Source organism: Cetorhinus maximus, chromosome 4, assembly GCF_964194155.1.
Source record: "Cetorhinus maximus chromosome 4, sCetMax3.hap1.1, whole genome shotgun sequence".
NCBI lineage: Eukaryota > Metazoa > Chordata > Chondrichthyes > Lamniformes > Cetorhinidae > Cetorhinus > Cetorhinus maximus.
This window is the reverse complement of record NC_135882.1, coordinates 163,429,572-163,443,145: the sequence shown is the minus strand read 5'-3', so window position 1 is coordinate 163,443,145 and position 13,574 is coordinate 163,429,572. Positions and strand designations below refer to the sequence as shown.

The window sequence follows — 13,574 nt, the reverse complement described above, 5'->3', positions numbered from 1 at the left end:
TTTTCCCTGCGAAGGTTGCCCACCTTGTCTCAAACTCTGTCATCAAGCAGGGTCTGTTTGAGCTTCTTCTGCTGTTCTTCCAGGCTTTGGCTTAAGATGGCCTACATTTCTTCAGGTTAATGAGTCCTTACTCCTTTTTCAAAACAGGAACTCTTCCAGTTTCCCTGATTCCCTGATTCTTAAGAGAAAGGAGAAAAAAATACAACATACTTGCATTGACACATCCTACTTTAGCATTATGGGAATCTAACATTTAGAGAGAAGTAAAAATTGATAAAAACAAATAACTAAAGAGTCAGGCAAAAAAAAAATTAGTTTCCTTTAAAAAATGTTGTTTCATAGATTATTGTAATATTTGATCTTTGTTTGAACCGTTCCAGTTCCCCTGATTTTGTGATTTGCAGTTGTTTATCTTTTAAAATGGAGATGATCGTGTGGAAATATTAGATGGCCTCCAAGGTCTTGTTAACTTGATGACATCATGTTAATGTTAAATATCCATGCTTTTCAATATAGACACTCTTTGCCTGCTGATTTTTGTTCTAGTGTGCCCAGCAGGAAATGAAAGGGTTTTAATAACTGCTTACAAATACTGCTGATGGAAATTTCACTCTCAGGAAGAATTAGCGCAATAGTCCTCATCCTGGCTGTATAGAAGCAAAGCTTGTTTGAAGGTGTCATCGATTTGTTAATTAAAGAAGAAATACTGTTTGTTTCCTTGTGTGGACTGTTATGTGCAGTTTTAAATATGGTTTTTGACAACTAAACGGCTGAACCTAAAGTACTGGAAAATAGTGCAGTGGCATGACAGAGAATGTTTTGTTTGAAAATATAAGAAGGGCTTTGAGTGCAGTGTTGTCCCGAACATGTATACTTCAAAACCAGAAAAATTGATTTCACTTGCAATAGAACTTGACAAAAATGTTTGGTGTATGAATATGCAAGATAATGTCTAATACAAGCAGATATTTTCAACGCCAGGGTTGTGAGACAAGTAGCAAGAATTCTCTATAAGTTAGAGGGTGTTGTCTCATCCGTCCGTTGGACTTTGCACATACTCTCATGTACTGTTCTAGTTTCCTTTGTGGTGAGCTGGCTGAAGAACCCAGAAGTTGAAATGTCTAGTTCTTTTCCTGTATATTTAATTTTAGTAAACAACTAGCAAAAAAGACTCCTTTGCCAAGCAAAAGAGGCAAGGCCATAAGAATTATTAATCTGTTTCCACGGTGCAAACAACATCCTGTCACACTGTGCGTGTTCTCATCCATTGATTTCAGTTAATTTGTGGTCGTCATAGTCTGCTGTTTCTGCCACAGTGTTTAAGTCTAGCACCTGAGTACTTGTGATATCTGCAGTGCATGCAGACATTATGAAGCCTCACACTGTTTCTGAAGTCTGTCTCAATCTGCTAATATAACATGTTCAAGTGCAGCTGGATGTGCATTGTTGAATTCCACATCTTGATTATGGAGAGTGATGAAGTGAATGTTACCAATGTGAAGGTTACACAGACAAATGACTGGAGTTGGGAAAAAGGTAGCTCTTTTTAAATCTTCTTACAAGATGTATTTTCATTTCAGCAGAAAATAACTTTTTTCAATAACTACCTAGGTTTTATGTTTCGACTAGATACAATCAGGAGTTTGTTGAACTTCAGTGTACCACAGCCAAAATGCTGTCAAAGAGGCTACTTTAAGAAATGACTGCTAATTATAAGCACCTGCGTCTATTTTAAGTGTGATCTATCCTGACTGAGGGTCATACTGAGGCTTGGGGCAGCCACCAAAGAGGTGCAATGAGGAAAGGCTTTCTAAGGCCTTTCAGCCATATTACACCAAGAGGCTGGAAGCTGTATAGAACCCCTTGGCTGTATGCCTGACATGGACTGTATATTGTGAATGTCAAGAATAATGAAATTGTAATGAGGTACCTCAGAGGATGCTGTATAGAGAGAAGTTGAATTCTGTGGCATTTTCTGTAATATTCGATTTGAAATGTTTTGTAATGTATTTTTTACAACTTTCATGAATAAAGTATATTTTTGAAAAACAAACTATCCTGACAATTTTAAGCAAATTAGTTTTTTTTTCTCTTTGTCGTTTCAGCTGAACAAGAATTTGTCAAGATAATCATCGTTGTTGTGGTAATGACAGTGATGGTCGTTGTAATCATTTGCTTGCTGAACCACTACAAACTTTTAACGCGGTCTTTCGTAAACCGACAAAGTCAAGGCAGGCGGCAAGAGGAAGCTTTGCAGCCAGTAAGTTCAACACTGTACACTTATTGTTAAAATTGAAACTATTTTACAAAATAACAGTGTAGGAATATATATATTGTGAGCACATTACCAAATCGTTCCAATAATTTAAATAAATGCTGACTTTTGTTTCTAAATTGCTCATTCCACTGTTATTGAACTTTATTAAATTTGTATAACCTTGGCTAGTGGCTGGAATTTAAGAATGTACCAGAATTAAAACCTTTTTAAACCTTTATTGCTTAATTTTTGCAAAATGTACATCTGTTGGACAGTAGACATTGGCTTCTACAATTTTGAATGTAATGTTATGTAATGATGTTGAATTTGAAATGTGAAATGGGCAGACTTTTCAAGGTTAGGAATTTCACATTTTCTTCCTCAAATGTTTACAGAACTTATTAGATTTTGCTTAGAAACACTCATGATTAACACACATCATAAAGATCTTTGGTTTCATCAGGTTAAGAACCTATATGTGTTTAAAGAATACAATTTGAGTAAAAAAATTTTCTCAAGTGATTATAGTGCAAATTAACATAATTGGGAACACATATAATTTGCATAAAAATAAATGGATATATGAAGTGGACAGGTAGGTAAAGGTGTTTACACATCCAGGCATGGTTGTAGGATTTTAATTTTTTTAATTCTTTATTGGGATGTGGGCATTGCTGGCCAGGCCAGCATTTGTTGCCCATTTTTTATTGCCCTTGCGAATGCGATGTTGGGTTGCCTTCTTTAATCATTTGGTGTGGGTATTCCCACAGTGCGGTTAGCAAGGGAGTTCCAGGACTTTGATCCAGTGACAGTGAAGAAACGTTGATATGGTTTCAAGTCTGGATGATGTGTGGCTAGTAGGGGAACTTGCAGGTGGTGGTGTTCCCATGCGTCCGTATTTTAATGGCCAGCAAGGTGTCGTGGGGAATAGATTATTGGTGTACCATACCACTGTGCCACAAAGTGATGGAAAGCATTTCTCCCTCTCCCCCTACCACCTGCTCCTACAATCAGAAGAAACTAGTGAGGCTGATTTTTGTCTGCTAGTGTAAATCAGTTATAAATGGTTAAGAATTTGTGCTAATCCCACCATAATGGCAACGGGTTACTAGCACACTCACTTCTTGAATCAGCTTATTTGCAAAATTATTCAAGATCAACAGATGGTGAGAATTAAAGGAAAGTATTGCACTTGGGTGACAAAACTGATGACACAGCTTTTATAGAAAGCATTTCAATCCATTAGCAGCCTTTGTCAATGCTGAAGGAACAGGGAATTAATAAGTATCAGCTAAATATGAGGGAAGGAAACCCATGTGCAGGCATGAGTCTGCAAAAGAGTGACCAAGCATCCTAATACACCCATTTGGTTACTGAAGTGAAGGTAATGCTGCATGTAAAAAGGTTACGCTCTGCCCTACTCCACAGCACCATTCCATAAACCCACATTGCTGCAATGCCTAGAAGGAAATAGGGGAAAAGCTTCTGGCTGCAGCTGCCAGTATTGTCTCTGGTTGTCATATGCCCAGCAGCAGCTGGTCCATCTCAGCATCTGGCTCTCTGCTGGCCCATAGCCAGTAAAGACAGTAATCCACAGCTAGAATCATAGAATCTTACAGCACAGAAGGAGGTCATTTGTCCCAACGTGTCTGCGTCAGCTCTGTGAAAAAGCTGTCCAATTAGTCCTGCACTCGACTTTCTCACTGTAACTTTGCAAATTAGTCCTCTTCAAATACACGTCCAATTGGCTTTTGAAAGTCCCTGTGTAATCTATTCCATAAACTTTTCGGATAGTGTATTCCAGTCCATAACTACCATATCTTTGTGAAATAATTTCTTCTCATTTCTCCTCTAACTCTATTGTCAAATATTTTAAGTCTCTGACCGCTAACCCACTTACCAGAGGATGCAATTTCTCCCCACTTGGTCTATCAAAAGCTTTCATTATTTTGAATACCTCTATTAAGTTTCCTCTTAACTTCTCTCTTTAGGAGAGCAATCTCAGTTTTTCTAATTCTCCACAGAATTGAAATCTCTTCCCCATGGTATCATCACCTGTAAATCTCCTTTGTACCTCTACAAGGTTTGATATACTTCCTTAAAGCCACAGTGCCCAAAATTGTACACAATACCGCAGCTGAGGTCTAACCAGTGATTTGTAAATATTTACCATGATATCCTTGTTTTTGTCTTCAGTGCTGCTATTTACAAAACTAAATATCCCATTTGCTTTCTTAACTCCTTGTGTAACCAATCAGGCTTTGTTGGCTGATGATCACCCCAACTTGCCTTCTCTTATGTAAGACATGACTGTGATTGGAGCACCAAGACTTAGGGGCAGCATTAGGAAGACTAAGAAGATGTAGTTGCACAGCCTAGGCATGGGTGATACACAGCCTAGGCACGGGTGTTAATCACATGTACATAAAGTTCACTATTGTAAATAAACGCTCATGGGTGTCTCCCCACCAATGGCTCCTTGTTCTGATGAGTAGTGTTTGTGTCACTCACATGTGAAACCTTGGTACCTACACAAGATAAAGGCAGGTGTCTCAGTCCAGGGCCTCTTCCCTGTGCTTTGTGCAGCTTTTAGACCAAAGTGGTGGTCCGGTCTCACACTCCCTGGACACATTATTGATGCCTGCACCTCAATGGTGCTTCTCATTGCTGCCAGAATGTCGTGGGCAGGCGTCACAGAGTTCCACCATTCTTCTGTATGCTCTCAGCAACTTTAAGTTGGGGCTGGCTCCCATCACATCAGCATCTGCTCCTGTAGGGGTCAGGTGCTGAAGACAGACAAAGGATCGGGTGCTTTTAAATTTTCATGACTGCAGCTCCATGATATGACCCTGATCACTGAGCATAAGTGAGCTGCCCTCGGACAGACAGGCGTCAGACATTCTCAGAGGCTATGTGAAGATCCATGGAGTGTCCTCACTAAATGTCGTCATCATCCTCCTGGAATCGAGTTAACTAGTACAGCCTCCACTGCATCTCCATGACAGAAGCCTTATCACAGAGGGTATGTGCGCTGGCATAAGCCAGACTGGAGTCAAATGTTCACAGATGCAATGTGAGGATCTATGGTGTCTCCTCACTGCATGTCATCATCATCCTTCACAAATCTAGCAGCTATGAGGGCATCCCAAGTGCGCCTACCTTGTCTAGCCAGTGCAAGAGCCTCATCGCCATCATCATCGCCTTCGAAGACCTCCTCACCCTCATCCCTGTTGACGTCCTCCTCATTGGAGGATTCCTCCAACCCCTCCATCTCCTCCTCAGTCAACTCCTCTTCCTGTTGCAGCATCAGGTTGCAAAGGGCGCAGCAGGCAACAATGATGCGTGACACCCTCTGTGGACTATATTGCAGGGCTCCACCAGACCGTCCAGGCCCCGGAATCTCATTTTCAACATCCCAATGGTTTGTGCCACCAAGTTGCTAGTTGCAGCATGAGCCTCATTGTACTTTTGCTCTGCTGCAGTCTGAGGCTGTCGCACGGGTGTCATCAGCCATGTCCTCTGCAAGTAGCCATTGTCCCCAAGGAGTCACCCCTGCAGCCTCTGTGGTCCATGAAGACGTCAGGGATCTGTGACTGACTTGTAGGAATCATGGCACTCCCTGGAAACTGTGCACAGATCTGCAGGATGCGTTTGCGGTGGTTGCACCCCAGTTGCACATTCAGCGAATGGAAGCCTTTGCGGTTGACATAGTTGACCACTTGATGCGACGGAGATCTGAGTGCCATGTGAGTGCAGTTGATGGCACCCTGCGCCTGTGGGAAAGCTGAGATCTAGACAAATCCAATTGCTCTTGCATCCTGGCTATCTTGGTCCAGGGTGGAATGCACAAAGTTGTGTGCCCTCGCGAAGGTGGTGTCCGTGACCTCATGGATGCATTTGTGGGTGAAGGCTTGTGATATCCCACAGAGGTCACCTACTGAGCCCTGAAAGGAGCTACTGGAATAAAAATTGAGCACCGCGGTGCCTTTCACAGCCACGGGCAGTGGATGCCCTCCTTGTCTCCATGGCGGCAAATCCTGCAGCTGAAGCATTTGCTACAATCTTCAGCCAGAAGTGCCGAGTGGATGATCCATCTCAGCCTCCTCCGGGTTTCCCCAGCATCACAGATGCTGATCTTCAGCCAATTCGATCCACCCCACGTGATATCAAGAAATGGCTGAAGACACTGGATATTGCAAAGGCCCTGACAGTATTCCGGCAATAGTACTGAAGACTTGTGCTCCAGAACTTGCCATTCCCCTAGCCAAGCTCTTCCACTACAGCTACAACATTGGCATCTACCCGGCTATGTGCAAAATTGGTATGTCCTGTACACAAAAAGCAGGACAACCCAGCCAATTACCGCCCCATCAGTCTACTCTCCATCATCAGTAAAGTAATGGAAGGGGTCATCAACAGTGCTATGAAGCAACACTTGCTTAACAATAACCTGCTCGCTGACACCCAGTTTGGGTTCTGCCAGAGCCATTCAGCTCCTGACCTCATTACAACGTTGGCTCAAACATAGACAATAGGGCTGAACTCCCGAGGTGAGGTGAGAGTGGCTGCCTTTGACATCAAGGCCACATTTGACAGAGTGTGGCATCAAGGAGCCCTAGCAAAACTGGAGTCAATGAGTATCAGGCGGAAAACTCTCCACTGGTTGGAGCCATACCTAGCACGAAGGAAGATGGTTGTGGTTGTTGGAGGTCAGTCATCTCAGCTCCAGGATATCACCACAGGAGTTCCTCAGTGTAGTGTCCTCGGGCCAACCATGTTCACCATTCGCGACTCCTCAGATACTGTCAATATGCAAATGCAACAAGACCTGGACAATATCCAGGCTTGGGCTGACAACTGGCAAGTAACATTTGCGCCACACAAGTGTCAGGCAATGACCATCTCCAACAAGAGAGAATCCAACCATCGCTCCTTGATGTTCAATGGCATTACTATCACTGAATGCTCCACTATCAACATCCTGGGGATGGACTAGCCATATAAATACTGTGGCTACAAGAGCAGATCAGAGGCTAGGAATCGTGCGATGAGTAACCCACCTCCTAACTACCCAAAGCCTGTCCACCATCTACAAGGCACAAGTCAGGAGTATGATGGAAAACTCCCCACTTGCCTGGATGAGTGCAGCTCCCACAACCTTCAAGAAGCTTGACACCGTCCAGGACAAAGCAGCCCACTTGATTGGCACCACATCCACAAACATTCACTCCGTCCACCACCGACGCACAGTAGCAGCAGTGTGTACCACCTACGAGATGCACTGCAGTAATTCATCGAGGCTCCTTCGGCAACACCTTCCAAACCCACGACCACTACCATCAAGAAGGACAAGAGCAGCAGATAGATGGGAACACCACCACCTGTAAGTTCCCCTCCGAGTCACTCACCATCCTGACTTGGAAATATATCACCTTCCCTTCGCTGGGTCAAAATCCTGACTTGGAAGCGTATTGCTGTTCCTTCGTTGTCGCTGGGTCAAAATCTTGGAACTCCCTTCCTAATAGCACTGTGGGTGTACCTACACCATTTGGACTGCAGCTGTTTAAGAAGACAGCTCACCACCACCTTCTCAAGGGCAAATAGGGATGGGCAATAAATGGTGGCCCAGCCAGCGAAGCCCACATCCCATGAATGAATTTTTTAAAAAGCTGGCAGATGTGACTGACCAGTTCCCTAGACAGGCGCAGTCTTCGGCGATACTTGTTCTCGGTCATATGCAGAAATGAAAGGCAGCGTCTGTAGATTCTGGGTCTAGCTAGGTGCCAACCAGCGTCAGCTTGCTGTGGCTCTTCAGCGGCATGTGCGGGAGCCCCAACTGCCCGTTCTTCCTGAGGATGCTGCTTCTCCCTCTACGCAGCCTGGCACCTCCATCGCTCTCTTCTCCGACATCTTCGCTCTCTGTATGCTGCGAGGCATACAGCTAGTTCACCAGCCTCCATGCTCCTGATGTACTCCTCCTGCAGGATGAAAGAGAGAGACGCGTGGGTCAGCTTGCGTGTTCTAAGAACCTTTCTTGTTTAAGTTCGAAGGCCCCTTAATGCATCCTGGGGAGTGCTGGCCACCACTTGGATGGCCAGGGATTAGTGTGCCTGCGTGGCTGCCCGAAACTCCACCCTCCTCCACCCCATTCCACCTGACCGATTGGCGGCAGCTTTGCCCACTGGACTGTATGCTATGCTCTGAGCTCAGGTGCAGGTATACTCCTAAACCATACAGCAAGGCTGCGCTGTTAGCTTGAACCATGGGGGAGACTGGTCCAAACCGGGATGGTGACATTGCAAGGGAGTGTGAGTGCCTCCACCAGTGACTGCTCCATGTCCAGCTTTCACAAGGAGATTGTACAATGTGCTTAGTCGTCCAATTGTTCTGCAGTCCACTAAAAGGCTCATTAGCTTGCAATGTGTGCCCAAGGGGCGAAAAGCTCTGGAGCACTTGGTAGCATGTTTTTGCCTCTGTGTTGCTTGAGTGGGCAGATAAGCTAGAGGCCTGACTCCACGCATGGCAATGTGGCTGTGTCTGATCTGTCTCAGCTGCAGAGGAATGGCCACTTTATACAAGGTTTCCCTAATGCTTAGCTGCTTTCCTTCCCCCCCCCCACCCCCACACGTGCTTGTGCACTGCCTTCAATCATTGAGCGGCCCTTGCCTCCCCCTAAGTCACCTCAACCGCAGGGCAGCCCTTGGCCTCCCCACCACCCCCCATTCAGAAAACACACCTCAAATTTGAAATCCAACAGGTGACCCTCACGGGCGCTGCACAACGTTACTGTGCACTCACCTCTGAGTTCCCCTTGAATTACATCTCACCAAGTGCACGCCTTATATATGCTGCAGTGAAACACACGTCGACGTGCTCGGACGATCCAGCATGGGAGGATGATTCCAGCAGGCTGACTTTGTATTGATATGAAGATGTATTAAATTACAATGAGGCTCCCGATGCCCGATGGCGGAAAACGTGGCCTGCCATTGACGGGCTGAGCAGACGACCGTAAACTGGTTTCACGACGTCATGAAAATTACTTTTGCCTTTCTTGCTATATTGTCTGCTCACGCCACCAAGCATGCCCAACACCAGCAGCCACAGAAAATTCCACCCATCGTTTTTAACCAATGTCACATTCGTACAAGAATTTCGAGCAGATACTGGAGGATAGTTTAGGCCCACTAACAACATTGGTAAAAAAAATTAAATATAGAGGGAATTGAAGTGTAGCCTCGAGTGCTATTCCATGAGTCCATGTTTTACTTTCTTCCTCTCAAGTGACTCGCAACACGCAAACACCTCTTAGCTGTGCAACTCAGCCAACTTCAAATGTGCTGCCCTCTTCAACCACATCCAACCCCTTCCCGACACCCTCATAGAGCTTGAGGTCTCAGTGTACGTTGGTATAATTCACTTTAGTAAAATTTCACTTCATAAACTTATGCACAATTCTGAAACCCTTTCATTAATATTCTTGTTTCATGCCCATGTCCCTACTATCCAATAATGCCTTAATTATTTTCAATTTTAAGGGATCTCTTTCATCTTGGATATGATTACGGCAGGACTGTTGAGGCTGGCTTCCTCCATTTATCTTTCACTCTCCTCTTGCACCCTCTGTGGTCATTTGTGTTTTCTTTCCTCGCTGCTTTCCTAAGCTTTCTATTCTGTGCTGTGTTTTGGGATTCTCTGCAATGGTCTTCCTCGCTATGTTACTGTCCCAGACCTACCTATTTATATCTTACCTTTCTTTCTCTGTTGCACTCAGCTTGGAAATTATATCTCCCTATTCTCCTTTTAGACTTTGCAGCAGCCCCTTTAAACCTTATTTTTTCCCCTTCCACTCACTTCCATGCTCTTGATTTCTCTTGATTCAACAACATGTGCCACCAACTGACACCATGTTAGTCAGTTAGTTGCTTTGCTTTGCTCTCCCCTGGCCTATTTAGGTGCCAGCTTTTCCTATGCTAATGAATGAGCCATTCTGTCCATTCAAGTAACAACTGGAATGACTTATTGCATTGTTCCTGTTCCCTTTTTAACCCTTATGCAGAAGTATGATTCTAAGTTTGCCTCCAACCCTCCACTATGTGAACCAACACAGTAAATGTTGGCAGGCTTTTTGACTGTGGTTGATGGGGAAGAGAATTGCGGCTGAGTGATCCTTGTCCCATTTAATATAAATGTGCTTGATGCTACCCTGGCTGAGATTAGTTAATTTAGCAGAAACCAGGAACCAAATCTAGTACTTTTCTGCTCTAATACAAAAGCAAAATACTGTGGATTTTGGAACTATGAATTAAAAACAAAAAATTCTGGAAATACTCAGCAGGTCTGACAGTATTTGTGAGAGAAAAACAGAGTTAACAGATGAAAGATTACAGATCTGAAATGTTAACTCTTTTTCTCTTTCCACAAATGCTGCCAGACCTACTGAGTATTTCTATCAGTTTCTGTTTTTACTTCTATGCTCTATATGACAATAGAGTGCACTGGGTGGTTCATCACACATTGAGCCATCAAAACTTCTATCAGTAACACTCTGGCTGCTAGGATATCCAGCAGTGATCCAGGGTTGCTTGCCCTATGTTTCTTTTCCTTTTCCTCACCTGTGCAAAGTGTTTAAGGTGCTTTTAAGGGGAATCTAGATAAGTACATGAGGGAGAAAGGAACAGAAGGATCTGCTGATGGGGTTAGATAAATTAGTGTATGAGGCGACTCATGTGAAGCATAAGCACTGATATAGGCCAGTTGGGCTGAATAATCTTTTTCCGTGCTATATATTCTGTGTAATTCTGCTCAATGTTCTCTCCTGAAGATCTGACCTAAATGTGAAACTTACCATTTAAAACATTGGAATTTAAAATTAATTCCTAGAGGCCCAGAGTTCTAGCATGCCCTCCTGGTTTTGACGTTCTTGAAGGCTTGAAACCTGTTCTTTGAAAGCTGCCAAAGAAATTAAGTGCTCTTATCATTCAGTTGTCTCTATTGAGTCCAAACAAACTTTGCATGTGGGAAGCACCTTGGGGCTTCTAGTTCAAGGTTCTATAACAAATCTTGTTATTGAAACCTTAATTGTATGTAGGGGGTGGGGAAGTGTTCACTTGAGCCCCTAATAGATAAACACAGACTAAAACTATGGTGGTTGGGTTAGGAGGTTTATGCTTGTAATATGTAACTCTTAATAAATAGAAAAGCATGTAAAGATTGGCTCCAGTTTTATGCTTCATCAATTGGCTTTTTGGAATAGAACATCGTAGCACCTAAAAGTGAAGCTTGGAAACTAAGAATAAAGGTTCAGGCTTAAAGCTACAATCCTAGTAGCCATTCTGAAAAATGGCAAAAAGGCAAGTGTAAATTCTTGATTAAACTCCAATGTTATCGAACTCTAAACCATTTGACCTGTAGAAGAACTAAGTAGATATGTGGATGTAGGTTACATCCCTACCAAAGGAGCAACAAGAAATGACCTTTGAGTTGTTATTCTTACCAGAAGTAAAATCAGAAGTAAAGTATTTTGTGAGCTAGTGCCCATCAGTTAGATAATGATGATGGTTTGGACTTTCTAATGGTGTTATTGGATTAGATTTACAAGAATGATGATCTATTAAACTGTCAGACTTTGATATTTGGTCATTCTTTGGAGAATTACATAATGGACTTTAACAGATTGCATAAAAGATTGATATGATTCAATTTGGGGATTCCTGGATCAGCACTAGCATATAAATTGTTAGATTTTGCTAATTTGGACAGGCTCCTGCTTCTAACTCAAAGATAAAAACAAAAAGCTAAAAGCTACTGCGGATGCTGGAAATCCAAAACAAAAACAGAATTACCTGGAAAAACTCAGCAGGTCTGGCAGCATCAGCGGAGAAGAAATCAGTTAACGTTTCGAGCCTTCACGGCCCTTCGGCAGAACTGGAGCATAGTTAGAAGAAGGGAGAAATATAAATTGGTTTAAGGTGGGTGGGGGGGGGGGGGGGGGGGTGGGGGGGGTTGGGGGAAGAGACACATTGAGGGTGTGGTGTGGTGATTGTGGAGATGAGCAGATAATCAAAAGATGTCACAGACAAAAGGGTCAAAGAGGTGTTGAAGGTGGTGGTATTTGTCTGAGAAAAGTGCTAATTAAGAATGGAAGACAGGATATTCAAAGTACAGCTCTAGTGGGGGTGGGGTGGAAAGACTAAAGGTTTTAGTTTTAGATTTAAAAATAATGGAAATAGGTGGGGAAAGAAGAATCTATATAAATTATTGAAAAAAAAAGCGGGGGGGGGGGGAAGAAACGGGGTGGGGATGGGGGGAGGGGGAGTTTAAGATCTAAAGTTGTTGAATTCAATATTCAGCCCGGAGGGCTGGTAAGTGCCTAGTCGGAAGATGGGGTGCTGTTCCTCCAGTTTGCGTTGGGCTTCACTGGAACAATGCAGCAAGCCAAGGACAAACATGTTGGCAAGAGAACAGGGTGGAGTGTTAAAATGGCAAGCGACAGGGAGGTTTGGGTCTTTCTTGCGGACAGACCGCAGGTGTTCCGCAAAACGGTCGCCCAGTTTGCGTTTGGTCTCTCCAATGTAGAGGAGACCGCATTGGGAGCAACGAATACAGTAGACTAAGTTAGGGGAAATGCAAGTGAAATGCTGCATCACTTGAAAGGAGTGTTTGGGCCCTTGGACGGTGAGGAGAGAGGAAGTGAAGGGGCAGGTGTTGCATCTTCTGCGTGGGCATGGGGAGGTGCCATAAGTGGGGGTTGAGGAGTAGGGGGTGATGGAGGAGTGGACCAGGGTGTCCCGGAGGGAACGATCCCTACGGAATGCCGTCAGGGGGGGTGAAGGGAAGATGTGTTTGGTGGTGGCATCATGCTGGAGTTGGCGGAAATGGCGGAGGATGATCCTTTGAATGCGGAGGCTGGTGGGGTGATAAGTGAGGACAAGGGGGACCCTATCATGTTTCTGGGAAGGAGGAGAAGGCGTGAGGGAGGATGCGCGGGATATGGGCCGGACACGGTTGAGGGCCCTGTCAACGACCGTGGATGGAAAACCTCGGTTAAGGAAGAAGGAGGACATGTCAGAGGAGCTGTTTTTGAAGGTAGCGTCATCAGAACAGATGCGACGGAGGCGAAGGAACTGAGAGAATGGGATGGAGTCTTTACAGGAAGCGGGGTGTGAGGAGCTGTAGTCGAGGTAGCTGTGGGAGTCGGTAGGCTTGTAATGGATATTGGTGGACAGTCTATCATCAGAAATTGAGACAGAGAGGTCAAGGAAGGGAAGAGAAGTGTCAGAGATGGACCATGTGAAGATGATGGAGGGGTGGAGAT

General features: G+C 44.2%; 1 protein-coding gene across 5 annotated transcripts in view; it reads left to right on the top strand.

Annotated features, from left to right (window-relative positions):
• ldlrad4a (low density lipoprotein receptor class A domain containing 4a) overlaps positions 1-13,574 on the top strand; it is a 457,749-nt gene that overhangs the window by 403,681 nt on the left and 40,494 nt on the right. For 3 of the 5 annotated variants that reach the window (XM_078541086.1, XM_078541082.1, XM_078541084.1), the window contains one exon: positions 2,106-2,260. In XM_078541086.1, the coding sequence (XP_078397212.1) occupies positions 2,147-2,260 (114 nt within the window). In that variant the 5' untranslated portion in view covers positions 2,106-2,146. Of the gene's footprint in view, positions 1-1,104; positions 1,537-1,911; positions 1,978-2,105; positions 2,261-13,574 lie in introns of those variants that run through there. The other 2 variants (XM_078541085.1, XM_078541087.1) reach the window with 2 other exon arrangements.